The 26,015-nt window shown below is 39.4% G+C and overlaps 2 protein-coding genes across 10 annotated transcripts; one reads left to right on the top strand and one right to left on the bottom strand.

The window, feature by feature from the left end:
• Positions 1 to 243: 243 nt before the first annotated feature.
• DERL2 (derlin 2) lies at positions 244 to 26,015 on the bottom strand. 7 transcript variants are annotated; one of them, XM_058164397.1, is made up of 12 exons: positions 25,902 to 26,014; positions 24,333 to 24,518; positions 22,776 to 22,830; positions 21,796 to 21,910; positions 20,376 to 20,439; positions 17,389 to 17,520; positions 7,054 to 7,119; positions 6,449 to 6,522; positions 4,712 to 4,805; positions 2,753 to 2,948; positions 1,871 to 1,961; positions 244 to 703 (listed from the first exon to the last, which is right to left on the bottom strand). In XM_058164397.1, exons 1-12 carry the CDS (start codon positions 25,977 to 25,979, stop codon positions 598 to 600), a joined length of 1,257 nt encoding a protein of 418 aa, XP_058020380.1. In that variant the 5' UTR covers positions 25,980 to 26,014; the 3' UTR covers positions 244 to 597. The 7 variants fall into 7 exon arrangements, with proteins under 7 accessions (XP_058020380.1, XP_058020382.1, XP_058020383.1 ...); XM_058164399.1 differs by lacking the exons at positions 21,796 to 21,910; positions 25,902 to 26,014 and having other exon boundaries at positions 24,333 to 24,416; XM_058164400.1 differs by lacking the exons at positions 2,753 to 2,948; positions 4,712 to 4,805; positions 6,449 to 6,522 and having other exon boundaries at positions 25,902 to 26,015.
• Positions 8,642 to 13,913, top strand: MIS12 (MIS12 kinetochore complex component). Of its 3 annotated transcripts, none has more exons than XM_058164407.1 (2): positions 8,642 to 8,659; positions 13,247 to 13,913. In XM_058164407.1, exons 1-2 carry the CDS (start codon positions 8,657 to 8,659, stop codon positions 13,871 to 13,873), a joined length of 630 nt encoding a protein of 209 aa, XP_058020390.1. In that variant the 5' UTR covers positions 8,642 to 8,656; the 3' UTR covers positions 13,874 to 13,913. The 3 variants fall into 3 exon arrangements, with proteins under 3 accessions (XP_058020390.1, XP_058020391.1, XP_058020389.1); XM_058164408.1 differs by lacking the exon at positions 8,642 to 8,659 and adding an exon at positions 8,668 to 8,780 and having other exon boundaries at positions 13,247 to 13,906; XM_058164406.1 differs by lacking the exon at positions 8,642 to 8,659 and adding an exon at positions 9,719 to 9,985 and having other exon boundaries at positions 13,247 to 13,912.

Raw genomic sequence — 26,015 nt, 5'->3', positions numbered from 1 at the left:
TACATATGAAACCCCACCAACCAGCTCAGTCCCTAGCCACCATTGGGGGTTACACTGCAAACATAACAGTAACCAGTTTTGGTAAACAAAAAGACTTCAACATAATTCAGCGTATAAAATCTGCCCAAATCTTCTGAGAAAAAAAAGAGGCTCTTCAGTTGTAGTTTGCTTCAGAGGCACCGTTGCCATGGCTAGCAAGTCAAGTAAGCTTGCCTGTTTAATTATTTAATGAAAAAGGAAAAGTAAAATAAACAGTTTTATTCATCTTCTGTAGCTGCCCAGTCCTGTATGAAATAAAATTGAAAAGGGCCTTACAAATATTTCTTTTTATACATGAACTGAAGAACACAAGAATGTGCATTTCCAGTTTTCCTTGGCTTGAGCCATTCATTTCTAAACAAATCAATGTAAAAGTCTCCAAGAGGGTTTGAAGTCAGTTCCTTGAAAAATGTCTCTTGATCAGATTTTTTTTTTCATTTTTGAAAAAATGTTTTGCATATTCAGAGTTGTCAAAACGTCCTTTATGCACAAGAGAACTGAACCATTCTCCAGGATGGTTTGCTTGTCTAGTCTCTCGTCAAAGATGTTTGCTGGATCTCAGCCTCCTAGGCGCTGACCTTCTCCCCATGCGAAACCTCCTGGCCTTTCTTCAGGCAATGGATTGTAATTGGGATCTTCTTCTGGAGTATCAAATATTAGTTTCCTGTTAAGCAATAGATAGAGAGATAGATAGATATTTAATGCTCAAGTCAATAGAAATAGAAAAGTGTACATACATTACTAACAAAAGGGAAGCATTTAAACCACCATGATTTTTGCCAACCTGTTCTTTTCTCTTTTGCCTCAAGGGTAATTGGAAAGAAGAACAAGGGGCCAGAATTAGGAATGTATGTATATTTGTCTTTGGAAGAACCATTAGTTTCCACTGTTCTGAACTGCATATGCTTCTCAATTTGGTATTTCTCAGTTTGTTAAAAAGATTCTTTTAAATGCTGCTTCTAAATTACTTTCTTGCGACTGTATTGCAGCTTTCCCCAATCTGATATTCTACAGACATACCAAATACAGTTTTTAAGGCCAAGTAGCAAAACAGGATAGGGTGATTTTTTTAAGCTTACTATTGAAATTTTTCAAGTTAATTAGTTATCACAATGTGCTGGTTTTACAGCTTCCTTTGTGTAGGATATAAACTGTATTCTAAACAGATTTAAAACCTACTAGACTTTTCTAAGATGATATGGTTCAGTCTACCATGGTAAATGACATATGAGGCCAAAACGTATCCACTTATTTCAACTACCTGTTCTGTAAGTAACAAGTGAGATGCTTTTATAAATCCCTCAAACAGTACTTATAGATAAATATTCTCCACAGTAATTATCTGACACTATATATTGAGTCAGGCTACCAATTCAGTTCAGTATTATGCTAACTGACAGTGCTTCGTTAGATTTTAGATATTATTCCCAGCTCTATCTATACATGCTGGGGTTGAATTCAGGATATTCGTCGTGTGAAGCATGTGTTCTAATATTGATGTAGACTTCCTCTGGGAATTCCATTTAATTATATACCTCTTAGGTATGATCAATTAAGTTCTGCTTGGAAAAGTGAACAAATCAGGGAGATTAATGCCGTAATTCAGGAATTCAATGTGGATTAAACTCCATCTCTATCTTTTTAGGTTTGGAATTCATTCACTGAATACAACTGTTCTGCATTAGTTTCGGTACTGTTTATTCTGCCTCTTCCCTTCCACTCAATACCCATCACAAAGGAAAGTGTTTTTGATTGGGAGCTCCCCAGAGTTGGCTATAAGGTGGGCAGCTCAATAAATGAATTAAATAAAAAAATAATAGAAAGCACTTACAATATGGATGGTGTTTTTAGAAGCCTTCCTCCCCCAGGCTGATTTGGAAAGACATCTTCCAAGAAGAAATATATGTGACCCACAGCAATGCCTAGAGATGAGGGGAAAATATTGAAACACAACATTGTTTATTACAAAAGTCTAAAAGCATTCAGCTACCCAACATTAATCATTGCAGTTTTGAGAAAGCATTTTAGAAGCCTGTTTCATAAAAGACTACCTGAGGCTTGAAAAGATTGTGTCTTAGGAATTCTAAAGAAGTTAGTTTTCTTTTCCAATTGTGTGAATATTTAGGTGGACAGCAAAATCTCCTCATGTTGCTTTAACTTTTAAAACATTTAATCGATTTTCACATCATCAGTTCATCTATTTTTAGAAGAAGCACCTCAAGATATATTTTGCACACTGTTTCTAACTTAAGATTGTCATATGTAGCATTGCTTTTCTTGGCCTCTTTTCTTCATATGTAAACTGTAAGACAACAAGCAGCACAGTAGTGCTTTCATGAATTCTGCATTTTACATCCGGCAAAGTATATACAATTCTCATTACTAAGCTAGGGAATAAATCTGTATCCCCTCATAATGATAATAAAAAAAATAATTCTTCATAGCAGCCTTTTTTAATGTACCATCAAGGATGACTTTTAGCAATTACATAGATAGTCCTCCTCCAGAATGATCTGGTCTTTCACATCTTCTAATAGTGTAATCATTGCTGCTGGGATTCTTCAATAACTATCAATGTATTGCATAATTGTAACTTTAAATGATAGTATACACAAGCAGAAAAGCAAATAACAATTTTTAAGGGATGAGGCAGGTCAACAAGGCAAGGATTTTATTATAGCTCACTTACTGACATAATTTTCAATCATCTTACCTAGAAGATCTACTATAATGGAGTTTCCCAATAAAAGTGAAAATCCCATGAGAACCCATGGAAGAAATGGAGCCTGAAAGATGAGAAGCCCAAAGAAATTCATGCGAACAAAGGGATTTCTGCGGCTCCAGACATATACTAGCATTATCGTAAATGCCTGCCCTAAAAAAACCAAATTGACAAACAAGCCAAAAAGCTGATGGGAATAATGGTTAAAGAAAAAGTCATTGTACTCTTATCAAAGAAATTTTAAAATAAATAGCAGAAAGTTGTAATCTTGCATTCATATTTATTTTGATAATTCACAGTGTCTAGTGGCACATTAGGAATGAGGAAGAACGAAAAAGTAAATCAGATTTAAAGCCTAAAGTAATATTCCAAATCTTAAAAAAGAAAAAGCACCTTCACAACGGAAAGTTTTACTGTTTAATTTACACACTGTAAAAAAAATCCTTAGAAGGACAGGTTTCCTGAAACAGATCTATTTCAACCTGTGGTACATATCTTGAGGCCAGATTGCAAACCATATTTGCCTAATCATAATGAAACTTTTTAAACTGAGAACGATGCAATGCCTCAACTGAGTGAAACTTTTGCAAAGCTGCTTGGATCTGAACTTACTAATTTTCCAGAAAAAAAAGATACATTCTAAGAGGGAAATACTACTAAGACATGATTTCCACACTTGCACTGCATAATTACACACATGAATACAGTAAGGATTCCTTTTAGTACAAGTAGTCCTTGACTTACAATCACAATTGAGCCCAAAATTGTTGACACAGTTAACTGAACTTTGTCCCATTTAACAAACTTTCTTGTCACGGTTAAGTGAATCACTGCAATTGTTAAATTAGTAACACAGTTGTTAAGTTAATCTAGTTTCCCCATTGACTTTGCTTGTTAGAAGGTTGGAAAAGATGATCACATGACCTCAGGACACTGCAGCCATCATAAATACGAGTCAGTTGCAAAGCGTCTGAATTTTGATCATGCGACCATAGAGATGTTGCAACAGTTGTGTGAAAAATGGTCATTAGTCACTTCTTCCACTGCCTTTGTAATTTCAACCGGTTACTAAATGAACTGTTCTCAGTAAAGGACTAGCTGTATCTGAGAGTAAACTAGCAAAGTCCCTTCACCTGGAGAATGGTTGCCACTTAATGTACATATATATACAGCCCTAGTTTGATTCAGCATAAGCCTAGGTTTCACTTTCCACTTCACAAACAAATTATGCAAAATGATTTGAGGCTGATCTTATATTCTTAGCCTAATTACTGGCACTAGATGATTGTGAAGATAAAAATAGAGACACCTGCAGGCTGGCCTGAGGAAAGGAAATAAAAGTTACTGCAGTAGGGCAGAATAGGACCTTGTTCTGAATGTCTGAAGTTTTTCACTACCAGTGTTTTTCTTATGCAAGTAAATATGTAGACACATGTTTTATTTCTACAAGAAGATGAAACACTGTTCTGTGCTTTAGCTTCAGATTCAGAGATGGACAAAGTCTTTAAATTACCGCAGCTCTTCAGAGAGGTTATCAAGAAATTATCTTCTTTGAAAGTACCACCTAACAAAATTTTCCACCAAAAGAGTTTTCTGAAACTCTTTTGTGAAGTAGTACACTTGAGACTCTTTTAGAAAGTTAAAGCCCATCCAGTTCCAAATCAAATCAAGGAAATATTTTATGGGTATTTTTATAAATGATTTTTCCTGATCAGGCCTAGTAGATATTGTAATGGCACTGCATGAATCGAGGAGCTTCCCATCAACATAAGAACCCAGAATTCTCTCACAAAGTGTTCATTTCTGAAAAAATGCTTGCTATTTGTTTAGTTGCCTTCCTAGAAGATGTATTCACTATTAAAGAGATATCCCAAAAATAGATGGAGAACAATTACAATCATTTTATCTTGTCCCAGATCGTATATATAAAATCCAACAATGAAAGGATACAGTCATTAAGAGTCCACCAAAAAGGAACATAAATACAAAGTCTGCTGTCCGACCACGAAATGATCCTTCCTCAAGCATTCGACAATAACGATATCTGATCACCAGTTCAGGAAAATACTAGATGTAGACACATATTTTATTTCTACAAGAAAATGAAACTTTGTTCTCTGTTTTAGCTTCAGATTCAGAGGTGGAAGAAGGAAAGGATTTTAAGTCTACAAGCAGATACACCTTTAGTCTTATTTTAGCATTTAGAACTGAAATAATTCTAGGCTATTGTTAATTACAGAATCAAACATTTTATCAGCTCTTTTGGGAAATAAGGTCAATACTGACATTAAAACTTCGATGCCCTAGAATTGGTATACATCAGGGACTTTCTGCCTATACAATCCAAAAATCTAAGGTAGGCTTTTGTAACCAAGTTACAACCAGGGTAAAGGATCTGCCTCCTAACATTAGAGATCTAATTTTGTATTGTTTGATTTGCAGCAAAAAAACCATATTTTCATAGACTTTTACATTTGAAGATGTAGAAGAGTGCGCAGAACTCACAGATGCAACAAGAACAAATCATAACGATCATATTCTGTTGAATTATGGTTATAATAATTTTGTTTTATACTTGTGATTTGAGGAGTTATTTCTTCCATGGATTATTTTTAGCCACCAAGGTTTGTTTGTTTAAAATGGTCAGCTATATAAATTTTGTAAACAAATACATTATTTGCCTCAGATATGTAAAGAAAATGGATTTTGAGAAATCGATATGTATTCAAAATAAGTTCTCATGTTCATCTTGAAAGTTTTGTTAAAGATTATATATTCAGCAATGACAGACACATCTAGCATACAGCAATCAAGCAACTAAAGGAAACTTCTTGATTCAACATCTAATGCTTCAAAGCTATTTTTATTTATTTCTATACCACTTTTCTTATTTTTTACAAATAACTCAAGGCACTAAACACACCTAGTACTCCTTCCTATTTTCCCCACAACAACCCTGTGAGGTGGGTTGGGCTGAGAGTGTGTAACTGGCCCAAGGTTACCTTGCTGAGTTTGCCTAAGGCAGGATTTAAACTCACATTCTCCAGGTGATTTTTAATAATAATAAAAAAAAAGATTACAAATTTGGTGAGTAACCTCACCAATTTCAGTAGGTATTACCTGCTTCAGGAGAGCTACAACAAGGAAACACTTAAGCAACTAAAATTTCCATCTGTAATAATGTATCTGGTACTGTGTTAGGAGGGAGAGGCATCTTGAAAGTGGCTACTACCACAAAGTAGGTTTTTCCTCTCATATCCTCACTTCCAAACATAATCTAAGTCCTATGAGATAATACCAAGGGATGGCCAAATTAATACTACCACAGAGGTTCCTTTGGGCATCTTGACCCTAAGCAAAACTTGATTTGTCCATAAACAAATTAGGAGCTAGCACTACTGACACTGCTGTGTAAACAAATGGTGATTATCCTTAAAATACAGCAAAACATGCAGCTTACAATATTTTTTCGAAGAAGGAATCAGTTGCAGCTAATGTTATCCTTTAATTACTTATTTGCTTCTAAAGTTGTTTCTAAACCACCAGGAGTCCATATAAATTATGGCAGTATATTAAATAAAATTAATTAGAAAAGAAGATTCAAACAACTTTCAATGGGGTATGTCTAAAAGGTCTTACATATGAAAGCATATGTAAGCTTTCATACAGAAGATAAGCAAAAGATACAAGAATATCATATTAAATAAAAAATTGAATCCAACTGGCCCAAAGAAAAGGTAGTTTGTAATCAGCCTCCATACCTGCAAGAGATATGAGGAATGAGGAATTAATAAATCACATTTAAGAAAATGCTTATTTGTTTGAGGGAGCTGTGGTGGTGTAGTAATTAGAATGCAGTATTGCAGGCTAACCCTGCCCACTGCCAGGAGTTCAATTCTGACTGGCTCAAGGTTGACTCAGCCTTCCGTGGTTGGTAAAATGAGGAGCCAGATTGTTGGGAGCAATATGCTGACATTGTAAACAGCCCAGAGAGTGCTGTAAATCAGTGGTCCTCAACCTTTCCAGCTTGGCAGCCTGGCGTGTATGTGTGAGAGGCAGGCACACACACAAATATACATATATACATATATACATATATACACACACACACAGAGAGAGAGAACAATCAAATCAACATGTAACATTATTAGGAATAATGCTTGTAGGTATTAGAGGGTTCTATCATAAATCTCAATAATTGATTCCACTTGTTAAAAATACCAGCAATTCTGATTTGTGAAAACTGCATTATGCTACTTGTCTTTATGAAAAACATGCAAAAAAGCACTTACTTGAAAGTTTTTAAATATCAATTCTGGGTTGAAGTACAGTTGGAAAGGTGTGATTAATTCTAATTGCTAAAAGAAAGAAAATACAAAGGAAGTCGCAGTTGTACAACATTGTGATTTATGAATCCACCATTAGGCAGGTTATATTTTTTAATTTATAGAGTATCCTTGATGACCTAATGCAATCTGGTTTATAACAATTTTATCTTCATGCATAAACACTCTTCTGATTTCATCCAATATCAATCAGGCAGAACCTGGGGTTTTTTCCCCACAAACATAAATCAAAGTACCATTTATTTCCCTCCATAAAGATGAACCCTCTTAACTGGACCATTTGTTCTATTTCAGAATTCTAAGCAAAACAACAATACGAATACAATAGGTATAGCATAGACCACTTTTTAAGATAACTTTTTAAAAAGCAAGATGACACTTGTAATAAATACCTGTAGATAGACACTTGATCTTACACTTGCAACAAAAAGGAAGGCTACTGCTTTTATGTCCTGCTTTTCAGGAAATTGAGGAAAATAATAAACTATCCCAAAAGCCACTGCTCTAAAATATATATATACCTTCAATATCAAAGCTATCTGACATTTTCATTTGTTTTGTTTTGCACCATATTTTAAGCTGTGAGTTTATGTATATATCAGAAAAATGTCTACAGTAATATTAGCAAATGATAGGAGAGCTAGGTAATACTTTAGTTATGCTGCAGGCAAGTAATTGAAAGATGGTTTCTCAGACTAGATTTCCTATTCAGTGGAAGAATAAATATTTTGATTATATATGGACTGGGTTCCAGATTCTATTTTACGCAATTTTCTCTTAATTCTCTCCTCATCCTAATTTAATTTTCACAGCCATATAGTAAAATCAGTCCGAGGGATCCTAACTCTTCATGGCCTATTCTAATGTCGGTTCTTAGTAGATGGGTCCCCAGGAGTGGGAAGGTTGTTTACATTCAATGCCACAGATATATAACCCTTCTTCGAAACTTAAGCTGCACCAAGTTTCTATGCCGCCCAGAGTCACTTCAGATACTGAGACGGACGACATATAAATCTAATTAATTATTGGGATCAAAGGGGGGGGGGAGTTCATCACGACCCAATCTAGAAATACAACAGATTTGCCCAATAGCCAAGGCAGAGGTATGTCAAAGGAGAGGTTCTACGGATTTCCCTCGAACGACTGCTTATTCCACCACCGAGCGACCACGGGAGCCCACCCTTCTCCCCCACTCACCACAGCCGCGGTGGTGAGGACGCAGGCGGTAGTGTAGGCCCGTGTGACAGGAGGCACCTGCAGGTATTCCTGCCGGAAAGTCTGATACGCCATCTTGGCGCTGCCGCCTTAAAGCTCTGCCTCTGCTTACAGTAACTCCCCGATGTCGGCCAATCATATCCCCAAAGCCATTGGCCGGATAGCCAATCTGTGCCATTTCCATTCTTTTTTTTTTCCCCTTCAGCCAATCTGTACCGTCCACCTCCCTCCCTCCGTCTACTTGTTGAACCCAATCAGAGCTGATTTAGTGTGCCGGAGAATCGTGACGACTACCGGAAGTCTAGCCTGCGTGGCTCTAGTCTTCCCCAACTCTATGGTTAGTTGTGGAAAGGGACGGGTGAGAGGGAACCAAAGAGGCGGGAAAAGCGAATTTCAATTCGGCGAAATTTCTTCGAGCGGTGACTTGAATCCTACCCCGGGGACGGAGAGGTTTTGAGGTAAGTTGGGGCTCCGGACCTAAAAAAAAAGTAACCTTTTAAATTAAAGCATAAGACTTAAGGCAAAAACCGGTAATAATAAAATAGAGCAAAATGGACCAAAAGGAGTTAAATACGATACAAAAAGCACGAAGAAAACGTATATATGAAGAAAACGGCCGGTTACCATAAAACCTTAGATAACTTTTGGGTATTAAACGGATATCAAGAAAAGAAGGCAAACTCACTTTCATAGGTAACAATATTCTTGGAGTGCTTTCCGACCCCCACTTAAAAATGGAAATGACACTGGGAGGGCAGTTTTCAATACACATATACATACATGTGTGTGTGTGTGTGTGTGTGTATACACACACACACGTATATTTATATACATATATACCAGGAGGTGGGTGTCTATGGTGTAGGTTTACCTTAGAAATAATAGATCAAGGGTCTCCAAACTTGGCAAGTTTAAGACTTGTGGACTTCAAGTCTTACTCATAAACAAGGGAGTTGAAGTCCACAAGTCTTAAACTTGCCAAGTTTGGAGACTCTTGTAATAGACAAACATAGGTCTCCCTTCCATTCTATGAGGCAGGTTGGGCTGAAGGAAGAGAGACTGGCCTAAATTCGAATTCAGATCCGGTTCAGGCCCAACGTTGCCCTTCTCTTTCTCTTGTTTTTTGAGGCATTAAATAAGATTGTGCTGCCTATTGCTTGAAAGGAAAGCGATGGCCCCCCATGGTAGCTGGCCGACAGATGGCAGTGCTGGAACCTCTGACCTGTTTTTTTAGCATCTCTTTTTTCGCTTCAGTTGGCGGGAAGTTGATGAGAGAGAGAGAGAAAAGGTTGGGTTGCTATTGCTGGTGAAATGGAAGCCTGCACTGAGTACTCGGCCATACGCTTTAAGCAACGTGCCGTGATTGAGTTTTTGACCGCCAAAGGAGTCCCTCCAATCGAAATCCATCGCCGAATGCAGGCTATTTATGGGGATGACTGTATCGACGTGAGTACTGTACATCGATGGGTCCAAAAATGTAAAGATGGGGAATCGGGAAGAACCGACTTGTCTGATCAAGAATGAAATGACAACAACCTACAAGTGAGAAAGGATGATAAACGGAAGAACAATCAGGCATCACTTGAAGGGAAATCGCTGTCTATCCTGGCATTTTACAGGGTTGAGCGGGTCACGCATTATTGTCCTCTTTCAGCACTGGAAGGTTTGTAGGAGATAAATTTCTTGCTTGTTTATGGCAAACATGAATCTAAAATTGAATTAAATTCTGAAATTCTGGCTGTTCAGGTTTAGTTTCCAAAGGAAATAATCAATCTAATTTGAAAGCATTTGGAAACCTACAGGATATTCCTATTCAATTTTCTGTTAGTATAACATTCCTGTTTTTAAAACCAAGCATGTATCTTATTTGGAAAGAAGTCCTATTAAATTTAAAAGGAATTGCTTTCAGGTAAATATGTAGGGGTTGTTATATACATTTTATAGCTGTTTATCTGGAAAGGAGAAACTGCTTCTGACAGTTCTGCTTTTGGAACTTGTTTAATAGAATAGAATAGAATAGAATTTTTATTGGCCAAGTGTGATTGGACACACAAGGAATTTGTCTTGGTGCATATGCTCTCAGTGTACATAAAAGAAAAGATACGTTCATCAAGGTACAACATTTACAACACAATTGATGGTCAATATATCAATATAAATCATAAGGATTGCCAGCAACAAGTTATAGTCATACAGTCATAAGTGGAAAGAGATTGGTGATGGGAACTATGAAACGATTAATAGTAGTGCAGATTCAGTAAATAGTCTGACTTTGAATATCTGTCAAAAATTACTTTGCATAGATTTCTATAAGGGAATGTTATTCATTTTTCACTACTTTCCACTAGTCTTGGAAGCATATTTCAATTACAACAAATAAGCACAGTATATTGATGCCAGTTTATTATAGCTTTCATCAGTTCTTAAGGATTTTATTATAATCACTAAGACCTAATTTGTTATTAATCCAAATGCTAAATTCTCTCATAAAAATGGATTCTTTAGGAAAAAAAATCAGAGGTAATTTTTCACTATTGAGAACTACTGTATTGTTCAGAAAAAATATCCAAATTCAATAATTTTAGAGCCCTTTAATTAGTTCTGAGGCTCAACAAGTTTGACATTGGAATTTAATTTAAAAAAGCAAGGTTTGCAAGTTCCTTTATATATAAAATTCCATCTTCCAACATAGCCCAAGGCAATGTTTTCCATCAAGTTTTCTCAGAAAAGCGGGTTGCCTGATTTCAGTAAATTTTGAATATTTGAATTCTTTCAAAATAGCTGGTTTTTAAATGTCTAAAACATTCTCTAGTAATATAATACTGCTCAATTGCAAGCATGTTCTAGAATAAATCAGTCCATTTAATAACCATTTCAATAATATGGAATTAATATTCAGAATTCTATTTAGCTATCAAGTTGCATAGGCTTTTTTATTTTATAAGTATCAAGTAATTCTGAATATAAAAAATGTTTATGCAATGGATTTGGGTGTCTACTGAATGATTGATTTGATTTGTATGGCACTCATTGTATGACTGCTTGCCCCTTTTCCTGTCCATAAAACTGGGTGTTTTCCCCACCAAAATTTCTTATTTTTACAAGTATCGTGTCTTTTTTTCTTTTAAAGAAGTTACATATATGTCTATGTGCCCAAATGCTTGGAATAGTTTATCAGTTCCAGGGTGGATTTGATTTAAATCAAATCGATTTAAATCACTAGTAAAAAGCCTTGATTTAAATCAACTCGATTTAAATCATAATTTTTAAAGAGCAGCTGTCATCTCTGTCCCGCAGCTGCTCTTCCTCTGACCCTCTGTTAACTCACTGACAGTCCCATTCACTTTAATGGGATAGCTGGTGATGCGGCAGTGATGCAACAAGGTGAGGGACGTGGCAGGCAGCAGGTGAGTGGACTAACAGGCACTGCCATGATGGATCTGAAATGACAGGTGCTCTTTAATATTATATTTATAAGCTGCATAGAAGGTTTCACTTTCATTTTTACTGCTTGCCTTTCCTCCTCACACTTAGAGCCTGGTGGTACAGATGCATTTCTCTTCAAACAATCATAGTTTTTAGCGTACATAGATTTGCAAAACAATGGGATAAGTGAATATTCCTGAACTTTGTTTATGATTTATCTCATGGTTACTGTGAAAGCATGTGAATGCATCAATACAGTGCATGTTATCTCAGCTTGCAGAGCTTGGATTCATTGAATGAGTTTACAAGAAATGTAAATATTGCAGAATATATAGCCTCATGCTACATAAGTAAGCTCCATTTCATGCTGAATAAACTAAATTATTAATGTATCTTAAATAGAAAACTATCTTTAGATTTTTACTCCAAAAGCATTTATTAAAATAAATTTGATAAAAATAAAAAAAAACGATTTAAACCAAAAAAATTGTTGTTTTTTTAAAAAAATTAAAAAATCATAAATTTTTATCCACCCTGATCAGTTCTAATAGTAATCATGCACTGTGCTAAACCATTTGATTTTAGCAAGTGGTGTGAATCCAGCTTTCTTGATATACTCAACACATACATGTTTAGCCTATCAAAGAGAAGAATTAGGGGGGATGTGACAACTATCTTCCAGTACTTGAGGGGCTCTCACAGAGAAGAGGGGATTGACTTATTCTCCAAAGCATCAGATGTGACAAGAAGTAATGGGGTTAAAGATCCAATCTAGAAGTAAGCAGAAATTTTCTGACAGAGCAATTAATCAGTAGAATAGTTTGCCCCCTTGAATTGTGGATGATTCATCACTGGAGGTTTTCAAAAATAGACCAGACAATCATTTGACCAAGATGGTATAAGGCCTCCTGCCTTGGGCAGGGGGTTGAACTCTAGAACAGTGGTCCCCAACGCCTGGTCTGTGGACTGGTACTGGGCCGCAGCATGCCAGAAATCAGACTGCGCAAACAAATGAAGCCACATCCGTGGGATGCAGGCAGCATGCAAAACCCGCCCTTTCTGGTTAGCAGGAAAAGCTCTCCACAGAACCAGTTCCTGGTACCCAAAAAGGTTGGGGGCCACTGGACTAGGAGACCTCTGGGGTCTTTTCCAGCCCTATGATTCTTTGTATATGTTTCTATGTAAAGGTCTAATTATCTGTGAGAATGTCCTAGAAAAACAGGAAGAGGAGCAGCAGTAGTCTAAGTAACAGTGAGATAAGAGGTACCTTAGCCCACAGAATAGTGTAGCAAAAGTCTCAGAAGGAACCCTCCTTAGTTTATTGGACCATAAAGGTATGGGGGGGGGAAGAGATGTACTTTCAGACTTTCAAAATTCTGCTACTGTAACTCATGGCTGGTGTTTCTTGCCTGGACTGTCAAAGGACTGACAATTTAGCACAATGTATGAACCCATTCCTTACTAAAGACTGATTTTTTTAAAACAATGTTCTTTCCAGGTATTTCTCAACATGTCAATAAATCCAATGACATACGAAGCCCAGTTCTTTGGTTTTACCCCTCAAACGTTCATGTTGCGGATATATTTTGCTTTTCAAGATCATCTTTCTCATATAATGCTGGTAGTGGAGAAAGTTATATTGAATAAACTAGAGAGCATCTGTCCTAATCTTACACCTACTTTAATACGGAGGAGCACAGAAAATTTTTTTGCTTTCATGAAGGAACGCTTTGACAATCTGTTCACTAAGATGGAAGAACCTCTTTTAAGCACGGTTTTAAGCATCCCCAAGAACATTTGTCTTCCAGAAGATAAACTCCAAGAGGAATTCTGCTACACGGCAAAACAGTTTCAAGAACTGGAGAATGAAATCAGCCAGCTTGAAAGAGAACTTAAAGCTGAAATGTGTGCAGAGCAAGCCCTAAAAACAGAACTGGAAGAGCAAAAGATTGTCCAGGGGCATCTTGAAGGGATTCTACCATGGTTTGATGGTCTTGACAATATAGGCAGAAATGAAGGGACTGGAAATCTTAAAGAAAGCTTTGCTGCCTTGACAAAAACTGCCGCTAAACTGCATAATATTGTGCAGGAAGTGGAGGGAAAAATGAACAGACTGAGAAAGTGACTGTGTAATAATACAATAAACATATTTCAATCCATTCTTCTTTTTTTTTTCATTTCCAAGAGGTTTGTGTGGCAGTCATGATTTATTTGCATAATTTGCAAATAAGAAAAGACCTTTCTGAGGTACCATCTTTCCCCTCTGGAATGAAGTTTAAAGCTCATCTGATCAATCTCTTTTGCTTTCAGGAGTATGGCCATAGTCGTGGGAAGACTATCTGGCAAGTGGAAGTAAAGTCAAGCTAGGATCCCATTTTAAGCCCTTAATAATTGAAATTGCTAAAACGATACTGCAGGTTCTGCTCAAAGCTTCATAAGGGGCATCAATTTAATTCTGTCTCCTGCTCTGTACAATGGATTACAGCCTAAGAGAACATGAAGAATCTTATAGTAGCTTAGTGTTTGAAAAGAAGCAATAGGTAATTTTGCATCTGGATTTCAAGTAGCAGAAAACATCACAATCAAAGTTAACAGCTTTAGAGGTAGTTTATTTCTTAAATTATATCCTGCCTTTCCAATTAACAAAACTCAAGTTGGTCAACAATGCAGAAAGTTTTAAAAAAACAATCACAAAATTATACACAAAAGATTATTTGAAGAAAAAAACCTTTTCATCTGTTGGCAAAAGGATAAGAGAAAGGGGAATTACATTGGCCTTTTGGTGGTTCAAACCAGATGCCAGTAGTAATGGAACTGTTTGAACCAATACATGCTGCTTAAAACTCTAGTCAATAGCATGACTGAATATTGAGCCAGCCTTTTTTTTTCCCCACAAACCCCAACAGAAAAAATCACAATGATTTTAAATGCAGCATATAACACTGATTAGAACTGATGCTGGCAGGAATTAATACATTTGGTGTATTAGTGCAAATATGTTATACCCTATGTTCAGGGGTACATTACACTAGTTGTAATGTGAATTAGGTCAACTAATCTATATGAGCCACCATTTTGCATCTGACTTGAATTTGATCTTTTAAAGCTAGCAAGGAAAAAAATGCCAACCGATGTGCCCAGTTTATATGACATATTTTGGTGGGAATACAGCATCAATGTCAGGCTGTATTTAAGAAGATAGAAAGAACTACAAAATGATCTTTTATCTGGGCCAGATACTGCTTGGTATCTGACCCAGATAAAGGTAATTTTAGTTACTTGATTTCAGAGAATGTTTCCTCCAAAATGTGGGAAATAGTAATGTACCTGATGGTATATTCTGGTCCCTCTATCCCAGCTTGTGCTTAAATAATACAGTATTTTATATGGGTTTTTCCTATACGGTCAAATCTCTTTGCTAAGGTGGCTCTCAAAATAAGAGAAACATGCCTCAGTAATGTACCAACTTATACATCAGGGACTTCCCTGAAGCCAAATTCTGGGATTTTCTAAAATGGAAACTACCAATCAATAGCTTTCCCATAGAGCTCCAGAAAACAAGCTTGTAACAGAAATCGGTATTTCCATTTTCAGTGGATCATTATGCCTTAGCTTACCAAGAAGCAGAATTCTTTGGGACAAAAGGAGGCCAGGCTAAAAACCCTTTTGTGGAATAAGAGGTAGTGTCTCATCTAAAAAGATACATTATGGCTACCAGTGTATTTCTAGTTATTGAGAGGGATACTTAGCCCTCCCCTCTTCTAATCACAACTCTGAATTTCACCAGCATATTCGGGAGGAAAGAGCAGTTGCCCACCCATACAACTTTATTTCCAGATGTTATTAAAAAGATGATATGCACTATTCTGCTTTATGTAATCAGGCCACTGGCCAGTGTTGTTTCCACTAAATGACAGGAATTCAGAGTTGGTGATTGGCCAAATTTTAATTGTACAATTAAAATTGGCCTTTAAACATGTCCAGGAATGAAATATATCCATCCCCTTCTGTTATCTGACCTTTAAGCAAAAGTTTCACCCATTGGAATCTAGGAGATATTTTTTGCAAAATAGATGCTTCACACGTAGCAATTCCTTTTATCCCCTTATGAAAGTACATGCAATTTGGATCAAAATTTCCAAGAATTTGTACAAAAAAGTGCTACAACCAGAAAAGTCTACTCCAAACCTATAATCCCCACTTCTTATCATAAAAGGTGTTTATTCATCAGGACACGTTAGGAGAAAATAGCATAGATCCAGTTAAATTAAAAAAAATAGGACACTTTTTGTGTTTATATACACTGTGAGTATTATATACATACACACCCCTCTAAAGAAGAGGGCAAGGGAGACAGCAGCAATGTCTATCTACAATAGTGTAGGGCTATAGTATAGTATACAGGTGGAATTAAAAAATCACTGTCCAGGAATCACAAGCCTAGAAGCAAAAGGAAATAAATGCAAGTTATTGTTTCTTAAATAAAGTCCTGATTCATTCACAAAGTGCTAGTGTGTATTTAAACATAGCTATAGCTCTTTCACACTGAGCAAGATTATGCAACTTTTTAAACGTATCCTAAGTTTGGAAAGCTAGAGCAGTGTTGGTGAACCTTTTCGGCACCAAATGCTGAAATAGGTGTATACATGCAGGCGTGTGCCAGGAAACCAGAAGAACAGCCGCCCAGTGCATGTGTGCTCCGGGTGGCTGCTCTTCCGGTTTCTGGTGCACGCATACACACTGGACACCTGGTCTTCTGGCACGCATGTACACACCGGGAAGATGATCTTCCGCGGTGGTGGGTTTCAATTTTTTTTACTACCGGTTCTGTGGCCGTGGCTTGGTGTGGTGTGGCTTGGTGGGCGTGGCAGGGGAAGGATACTGTAAAGTCTCCATTCCCACCCCACTTCAGGGGAAGGATACTGCAAAAATCCCCATTTCCTCCCAATCAGCTGGGACTTGGGAGGCAGAGAATAGATGGGGTTGGGGCCAGACAGAATTTTTATTACTGGTTCTCCGAACTACTCAATTTTTGCTACCGGTTCTCCAGAACTGGTCAGAACCTGCTGAAACCCACCTTTGATCTTCCGGTTTCCGGCGCTCCAGAGCACATGAAGACCAGCTGGCTGATGCGCTAGAACTCGAAAAAGCAACGGGTGTGCCACTTCCAGCATGCGTACCATTGGTTTGTCATCATGGCTCTAGAGGATTTTTCTCCCTCTAATGGTTATGAGTAAGAAAAACATTCTTTGTGGCCAGTACTTGCAAAAATGGGATACTCTACAGAAAGGTTAAACTAGCTATTCTACTTGGTGTTCCACTTAAAAAAAAACCGTTTACTTTTTAGTCAAAATCTTTAAGCAGAATGAAAAGATGACAAAAAAGTAACCATGGCTGATTTCAGGCATTTTCTTGGGTGAACCAAGAAAGCTGCATGGATGCAGGCACAAATATTTGAGCTCAGCTGAAGGACATCTTTGCTTTTACAAGAGGGTAACATTAGCATTGGATTCACAATATTGTGTATGATGAGCAATGCTTCTGATTTTTGCGGTAAAAATTATTGGGGGGAAATTATTGGAGTGAATTGTCAGTACAACATTCTCACTAATTTTGGATACTGACAGCTCATAAGATTACCTGACAGCTCATAAGAAGATTAGCTTCTTCCATCATATTAGTTACAGTGAATTCAGGACAGTGCTGACAATGTTGGCTGTGTTCCATCAGGCCTTCTTCTAAGAGCAACTGGAGCTTTTCCTCCGTCATCCCCTTAAAAGAGAAAAAACAAATTTCTATGTGGATGAATCAAGCTCTTGCTTGTCCAGTTGCCAATTAGCCCCAATCCCACCTTTTCTTGTTATATGCACATGTGAAGAGAATATAGGATGTTTTAAATTGGATGCCATCTTGCATTCATAACTTTCTAAGAACAGCTCTCAATAAAGCTGAAGGTCTCTCTAATTAAGCATTTTGCTTTCTAACATGGCGAGCTAGATGTTATGGAACGCTCACAAGCAGGGCAGGAAGGCAGTGTCTTCTGTTCTTTATTTTACAGGTAGCCCTCCATCTCCAACCCCAACTGGGACTGGAATTCCTACAGCTAAGCAACGCAGTCGTAAACTGCAACCACATTGCTTAGCAACAGCACTCGCTAAGTGAATTCCACCAATCATTAGCCAAGGGCCCACATCCAATCCAAGCCATTCTGGGCTTGGTCACTTCCTGCCCTGAGCCTTGGTTTTCCCAGGCAAGGGACTGCCTCCCCTTCAGCTTCCCCCAAATACCTCTCCCCTTCCATATCTCTCTTTTTGGCTGCCCTGCAGAATTGCGCAGCTCTGGGATGTTTGCCATGCTGCGATACAGGGGCTTCCTGGCATGCCATGACTAGAGGGCTTGCAAGAAGCCCCTGGACCCCAATGCAAAGCTTCAGCTGCCACTGGAATCCTTGCCCACCCCAGGAAACCCCACCAGAATGGTGTAAGTGCACGAAGCCACCATCGGCAATGAAGTTGCTGCCCAGCGGGGTAAACAGCTGCCCAGCAAGCCTCAGCTGCTCTCACTGCCCTAAATTCTGAGAGCATAGCTGACCTTCACTGTCTTCTTCTGTCCTCCTGCTGACAAGGCATGCTTTGCCTGGCCCCTTCAGAAGACAGCTATTGGCCATGAGGCCATCTTGCCCACCCACCACCCACCCCGGCCACAGCAGGAAATTACCTTGGGTTACCTGTGGAAGAAAGCCTTGTGCAGCCAGCAGCTCTCTTATGAAGGGCCAGGCTGAGCATGCTTGGTAAGCAGTAGGGTAAAAAGATGGCAAAGATCAGCTAGGACAGCAGACCCAGGCCCAAGTAGGTAGTAGGAAACTCAGTCAATGAAAAAACAAACTTTATTCGAACAGCTGAGAATTACTTCATTCCCAGCATAGTTCAACTAAATTAAAGCAAATTCCTCCCAACACAAATTCCTCAGTCCTATCGCAAACCTTGGTCCAATTAGGCAAACTGCCAAAGGCCTTTCTTGGCAAACATTTAGAAGACACCGATATAAAAATAAATGCAAGAAGACGAAGCTACCAACATTGTTTTCCGGCAAAGCCCAAACGCCATTGCTGGTCTGTTTTAAGCCTTATGGGAGGGTCCAATCATCTCTTGGCCCTACTCCCGAGTCGTCCTCTTGGCTTGAGTTGCTCTTGCCTTCTGGCAGCTCTTCTCATGCATGCTTTAGGAACAGGCTCCTCCTGTTCCTCTGCCTCACTACTGTCAGTCTCTGGAGTCCGCACCTCACACCCGGATGGCCCTGGCCCCACCTCAGCCTCATCGCTATCCGACTCCATTGCCAGCTCCGCAAGCTGCTGGCAGACGACAACAAGTATGGACGGTGGGGTGCAGGGAGCCAAAAGGCGGGGGGGGGAATTGAAGCACCTCTGTGGTCATAAGTAAAAGTAGGCTCCAAATACCTGTTGTGCCTCGCTGCCCCGCCCCCCCGCTGCCGGACCCCTCTCATCTGCTATCTCAGCCAGAGACTGATAGTGCTGAAGAATGTCCTGGCATGCCTCCAGCCCCCAGCCCTGGCACCATGCCCGGACAAACCGAGCAAACAAACCTCCCTCCGATAGCATGTGCGCCTGAAGCCAGCCACGAGCTGGGATTACCGGCAGCTGGGGACGAAACGATGCAATGGATAGATCCACGCTTCCGGAGAATGGAGAGGCGATGTCAGCAAAAGGAAGGGAGGGGCAGGCCTGGATAAGTGCTGAGTCATGGAGCCACACCCCATGGTCTATATAAAGGATGCTTTTTGGCATTCTTTGAGTCAGGCAAAGTCTAACTTGGATTGCTGAAGTCACATCCTGGTCTCCTGCCTGCCCTGAGAACTTTGGCAAAGCTGCAGAGGCTTCGCAGCCACGCTTGATACGGACTTCCCCGACCTGGCCGTCAGAGGAGGAGTGGGACACAACAATACCTGTATTTTAATCACATGGCCGCAGAAGCACTGCAAAGGCCATAGCTGGGGATCAGTTGTAAATCTCTTCATTCAGTGCCACTGTAACTTCGAATGGTGACTGAATAAAGTTGAAAACCACCTGTATTTCATTCTTTGGGTTATTCCACTTGATAATAAATCCTAGATCTGACCAAAGGCCACCTAATGCAGCGTCATTAGCCCATTCTGTTCATGTCCCTCAGCAACTAGTACAGGCCAACATCACAGCCTCAAAAACTGGAGAGAAAAGATACCCAACAGGAAAAGGACTTAAGAGATCAATCCTCTTCCTACACACACACACACAAACTAGTCAATAGGTTCACAAATCACAGGAAGTTGACTTGCTGAAAAGAGAAAACCAGTTGGCTGGGATCATAATATGACTAGCAGGGCCTCCAGGGCAGGGGTCTGCAAACTTGGCTCTTTTAAGACTTGCGGACTTCAGCTCCCCGAGTTAAGTCTACAAGTCTTAAAAGAGCCAAGTTTGCAGACCCCTGCTCTAGGGCATCAGACTGTGAAAGGTCTCCTTTTCATCAACTTTATATCTAAATATGTTTAAGTGAGGAAGAAGCAATCAAACCAACAAACTGAAGCGTGCAAAGCAGAAGCTTAAATACTGAAATTCCTTGACAATTGCTTACCAGGCTATTGATGCAGAGTCCACACTGGCATGCAACCATGTTACTCGTCACACTGAGATTGCTCCTAAATGCAGAGAGAATTGCAATGATGAAAGTGAAAAGTAATTTGTCTAGATTGCCCTCGAAGGCATCACACATGAAGATCGAATGAAAAAGGAAGTAAAAAGCCATCAACTGATTAACTGAATCAGAAAAAGCATTCTGGTACTGTACTACCCAATTATGTATCCATAATAAGAAACCAGGCATGTTTGAAGACTTCTGAATTGCTTTCCGTCTAACCACTTTTCTCTAGGTGGGTTCTGATGTCTAGCTAAGCCATAGTTAGTAAATAACGAATAGTAGCCTATTCAGAAGTCACAACAGCGGAGAAATTGGGATTTGCAGATGTTGAAATCAGCTATGGGATATAAAACTAAGAACAAAATCTTTTCCTGGTCAAGCAACATGTGCAAAACGGAGGTCAGCAAGAAGCAGCGTGTTAAACCTGAAGCTGACCTGACCAAGGTCATCTTGCAGCTTCAGTGTTGCTACAGTGGAGCTAAGAGATAGGGAGGGAGGGGGGATTTGAGATAGCTGGGACTTTGTAGCCAAAATAAAATATTTTCCCTTGGGAACCAAGGACATTCTCACACCTGGTCACTGAAAGGAGGAGTGATGTCACCAGGCAGCCAGATAGTGCTGTGATTGGACTGTGTGACTGATTGTTTTGGAAGCATGACAAACTGTTAAATAGATGAAAACCGCAAGAAGAGTCGGTTTTCACCAGATCTGTGCCAATAGGATCTATCCAATAAAGCTATTTGAGGAATAATAATAAGGAAAGCCAAACTTTTGATCTCTGCTTATCTCTGAAGATTGAAGAAAGAAAATGTCTGCATAAAAAGAACTTGCACAAAATGAAGCTGAACCTGCATCTGACACAGCAGTCCAGTGTTGGAGTAGTGGTCAAGGTGTTGGTTTAGGAAACTAGGAGATTGTGGGTTTTAGTCCCATTCTAGGCACGAAAAGTTGGATGGGTGAATTTGGGCCAGTCACTCTTAGCCCAACACGCTTCTCAGGGTGTTGTGGTGGGGAAAATAGAAAGGAATATTATGTACGTTCTCCATATTGACCCAAAGGTGCTTTTTCAAAAGGCAACTGGTCTTTTGTTTTTCCTTGAAGATGCTTCACTTCTCATCCAAGAAGCTTTCCCAGTTCTTCAAGGAAAAACAAAGTCCATTTGCCTTTTGAAAAAGCGTCTTTGGGACAACCACGACCTGGATGGCTGAGAATCTCCATACACATTCTCCACCTTGAGTTATTTCTAAAAATAACAAAGGCAGAATTTAAACAAATTACTTAAGTAAAGAATCATGAGGCCTGGTCCCAAGCAGAAACGGAGATTTTACAAGATGCTTTCTCAAGTCAATAAATTCACCTTCTACAAACAGGACAGATGATATGGTGTTCTGCATCTAAGCCATCAAGCATTGCATTAAGGCATTCCTCCTCAAACTTCAGGCTTTGCTCATACTCCTCTATGGCCAGCTGTTCTGCAAAGGAGAGCATGGCTGTTAATTGGTTAAATCTATTTTAAACTGAGTTCAATTCCTATTAATTGAATCATTGATTAACATGGCCCTGTCCAAGCTACCTCACAGGGTTGTTGTGCTGGGAAAAACAGGAGGAGGAAGGAGTATTAGGTATGTTGGTCACCTTGAGTGAAAATAGGTAGGATGAAAATAATTTTTTTCCTACCTATTTTATGAAAAATAGGTAGGATAAAAATAAATATATATTAGCTTTCTATTCCAGTTTTCCTCAGGGGCTCCAGACAATATATACAGTATTCCATTTCTTTACTTGTAATAGCAACACCGTGGGGGAGGTTGAGCAAAGCTAGAGTGGCCGCTACAAAGTTATTTACTTAGTTTCTAGGAGTAGAATTGAATCTGGATCTCCCCAATCCGACATTTTAACTATACTGAACTGCAATATATCCAATTTTCTCACTTTATTTCATGTTTTTGTTAATTTTAAATGCGCCTTGGTTTTTTCCTCTTTCCTCCTGACATACTAGAAGTAATTTACTGACAGTGCCTTCTCTGGGTCAATACATTTCATTCATATGGAAAATGAAACTTTTCTTTTCTGCCTTTGAATTAAGTAAATTATAAGATGCGGGTGTTACTAATTTTGAACTGATCATACATTTCCATCATCACATTCTAAGTCACACTTTAATCAGTACACAGTTTACAAACGTGCACTGCAGAAGGACGTATAGCCCTAAGATTCCCTCGAAAACTCCTGGTTGACCCTGCTTGGCTTTTTTGAAATTTATCAAGGTGAGCTATGCACTGTCCTTTAGTAAAAGCATTAATTAAAGCAATAGTTATCAAAAATAAGCCTGGATACCTTGCAAGATCAGTTCCTGCTGGATTTCATCCAATACAGCCAGTTCTTCAAGCACCTAAAGAGAAAAACACCCAGTTAAATGTTCTAGTCTTAATATTTAAGGAAGGGAAATGGTATAAGTGAGAGAGAGACACTTAGGACTGCTTCTATTTCATACATGCTGTCTCCAAAATGAAGACTAGACGTTTGCCCAGGACCCCTCCATGGTAGTGAACTACATACATTAGGCTCTATCTACCAAAGATTTCTCAGAACACAATATTGAGTTCTTAGTAAAAATCTATCCACTGCTTTCTTAGTTTTATAACATCAGATCCATCATTCAAGAAGCTAGAAGGCATTTTGGTCTCCCCCCTAAGGCAGTTTCCCCAAATTTTCAAGTTGGCAACACAGTGCCGGGGGGGTGGGTGGGTTTGAAGGGGGGGATGGTTTTGTGTGAGGGGTAGGTGTGCATGCTCGCACAAGTGGGGATGCAAGTGCTGGTGCCCATGTTCATGCGAATGAGGCTGCAAGCACCAGTGCCCACACAAGTGGGACTGTGAGCATTGGCCTTGCTGCTCGTGCAAGTGGAACTGGACTGCCGGCCACCGCTGTGCAAACGTGTGCCAGCCCTCCTCTCATGGAGTCCAGTTGTGAATAGGCCACAGCCCACAGGTTGAGGCCCCCTGCTCTAAAGTATACTTTTAGGTCAAGTTTAAAATTATTGTGATGATGCAGTCTATTCTGGCAATGGTAGAACGATATGTTGCTTTTTTAAAAAAGGAAGTGTGTTTCTAGCACCTCTTTTCTATAAGGAATTTACGGTTACGAGCTTTCTCCACAGTACCAATTGAGCATTCATTTTTTCCACTGCTTCAAAATTTAGCATTTCTGGATTTTAAAAATAATAATGTGTTAAATGTATATGCTCTCTGATTTTCAATGACACTGAGCATCTCACAACAAAGAAATTATAATAAAATCAATACAATATAAACTATTACAAAATATTAAAAATCAATTGTTTCTACTCATACCCCACTGCTTATTTTTTCAAATGATCTTAAAATTGTTTTATAAATTATTTTAAAAGCCTCCTATGCAAAGTTAATTTCTACAAGTAACCACAGAAGTATTTCCTTTTTGCTTAATAAGAAAAACATGTGTGTAAAACATAGTCAGATAAATTGCTATTCAAGAAAGAATAGGACATTATTTTCAGTGCTAAACCACCATTTCAAACCAATATGAAATAAAAATAAACTTTTGAATTAGTGATATCTGAAAAGACGTGGCCCAGATTTGCATGTGCATTATAACATTTTGTGAAATTTTGTGCCTAGTTTTTGGCCCTAGAATAATTGCATGATGACATCAGAAAAGACTATTGATCCCTTTAAGGCAGTGTTTCTCGACAGCTTGAAGAGTGAACTTCAACTCTTAGCCAGCATGATTGAGGAGTTTTGGGAGTTGAAGTCCACACCTGAAGTTGCTAAAGTTGAAAAACTGCTTTAAGAACATGGACGCCAGACCTATGTCCTGACCCCCACCTCCCCAACTTTTTCATATAGCACTAACCTGGGAGGAATCTTGCTTTCTGAGAGAGGGTAGCTGAGAATCCACAGACTGCAAAGCTTTCCACTCAACTTCCATCACCTCCTGTACCAGCAAAGCTTTATTTGGTCTACTCGTTCCATTTTCTCCCACTTGACGATATCTTTCAAGCAACTTGGCCCGACTACTTTTCAGTCTATCCACACAGCGCTGAAGGAAGAAAAAAAAATTACTTCATGTCAGCAGTTAACCCTGAGCTAGAATAGAATAACAGAGTTGGAAGGGATCTTGGAGGTCTTCCAGTCCAGTGGCCCCCAAACTTTTGGGCACCAGGCACTGGTTCCATGGAGATTTTTCTGCAGACCGGAGGGGTTTTGCATGCTGCTTGTATCCGAAGGATGGGGCTTTGCTTGTTTGCATGGCCCAGTTGCTGGCATGCTGTGGGCCAGTGCCAATCCAGGGACTGGGGTTTGGGTACCCCTGTTCTAGTCCAACCACCTGCTCAGGCAAGAAACCCTATACCCTTTCAGGCAAATGTTGTCCAATCTCTTCTTTAAAACTTCCAGTGTTAGAGCATTCACAACTTCTGGAGGCCAGTTGTTCCACTGATTAATTGTTCCAGCTGTCAGGAAATTTCTCCTTAGTTCTAAGTTGCTTCTCTCCTTGATTAGTTTCCACCCACTGCTTCTTGTCCTGCCCTCGGGTACTTTGTGACTCCCTCTTCTTCGTGGCAGCCCCTGAGATATCGGAATACTGCTAGCATGTCACCCCTAGTCCTTCTTTTCATTAAACTAGACATACCCAGTTCTTGCAACCGTTCTTCATATGCTTTAGCCTCCAGTCCCCTAATCATCTTTGTTGCTCTTCTCTGCACTTTTTCTAGAGTCTCCACATCTTTTTTACATTGTGGCGACCAAAACTAGATGCCGTATTCCAAGTCCAAATGTGGTTTTACCAAGGCATTATAAAATGGTATTAACACTTCACATGATCTTGATTCTACTCCTATGTTAATGCAGCCTAGAATTGTGTTGGCTTTTTTGCCAGTTGGAACACACACTGCTGGCTCATATTTTAAGTGACTGTCCATTAGGACTCCAAGACCCCTCTCACAGTTACTGCTATTGACCAAGGTACCACCTGTCCTATACTATACCTGTGCATTTGGTTTTTCTTGCCTAAATGTGGAACCTCACTCTATTCACCACTGAATCTGAGATGCAATTCAACTTTTTTTCACCACTGAATTTGAAATGCCCTGATAATTACGAATTGAGTTTTAAGAGGGGCGTTGGCGCAATTGACGAAAAGGAATCTAATGACCCTGACATTAATCAGGAATCAACTGCAGGCATTTTAGACTTCGTTGCTCAAGAGGGCACGCTCACTGCTTTGCAGGGGTCTCCCTCCCAGGAAAGCCAGCGTCCCAGGTACTCTTCCGGATTGGACGCGGGTTTTTTTTTTTTTGCCGGGCGCGTACTCCCAATTTGGCGGCGGAGTTGCCGGTACGCGTTCCAACCTTGGATCGTTGGCGCCTTCAGCGTTCCAAGGACGGGAGGGGAGGAGAAGGCAGAAGTTTGGTCTGCTGCTTACCTGCCGGAAAGTCTCTTTCCACGGTGGCGTCCGGAAGCCCTTGTAAAGAGCCTGGTGCCGCGGCATCAAGCCCGCCATGGCTACTCCACTCCCGCGGCAAAACAAATATGGGCG

This window comes from Ahaetulla prasina, chromosome 1, assembly GCF_028640845.1.
Source record: "Ahaetulla prasina isolate Xishuangbanna chromosome 1, ASM2864084v1, whole genome shotgun sequence".
In the NCBI taxonomy this organism is placed as follows: Eukaryota; Metazoa; Chordata; class Lepidosauria; order Squamata; family Colubridae; genus Ahaetulla; species Ahaetulla prasina.
The sequence above is the reverse complement of the archived record's forward strand: the minus strand, read 5'-3'. Positions and strand labels throughout refer to the sequence as shown.

What these genes read in the sequence shown, in the direction of transcription:
- DERL2 (XM_058164397.1), bottom strand. Translation starts at nt 25,979, where the DNA reads ATGGCGGGCTTGATGCCGCGGCACCAGGCTCTTTACAAGGGCTTCCGG. An exon ending in GCAGGAACTGATCTTGCAAG is followed by an intron (nt 21,911 to 22,775) that starts GTATCCAGGCTT and finishes TCTCCTTTGCAG; the next exon opens with AACAGCTGGCCATAGAGGAG. An exon ending in CTAAAAACACCATCCATATT is followed by an intron (nt 704 to 1,870) that starts GTAAGTGCTTTC and finishes ATTGCTTAACAG; the next exon opens with GAAACTAATATTTGATACTC.
- MIS12 (XM_058164406.1), top strand. Translation starts at nt 9,875, where the DNA reads ATGATAAACGGAAGAACAATCAGGCATCACTTGAAGGGAAATCGCTGT. An exon ending in TCCTCTTTCAGCACTGGAAG is followed by an intron (nt 9,986 to 13,246) that starts GTTTGTAGGAGA and finishes TGTTCTTTCCAG; the next exon opens with GTATTTCTCAACATGTCAAT.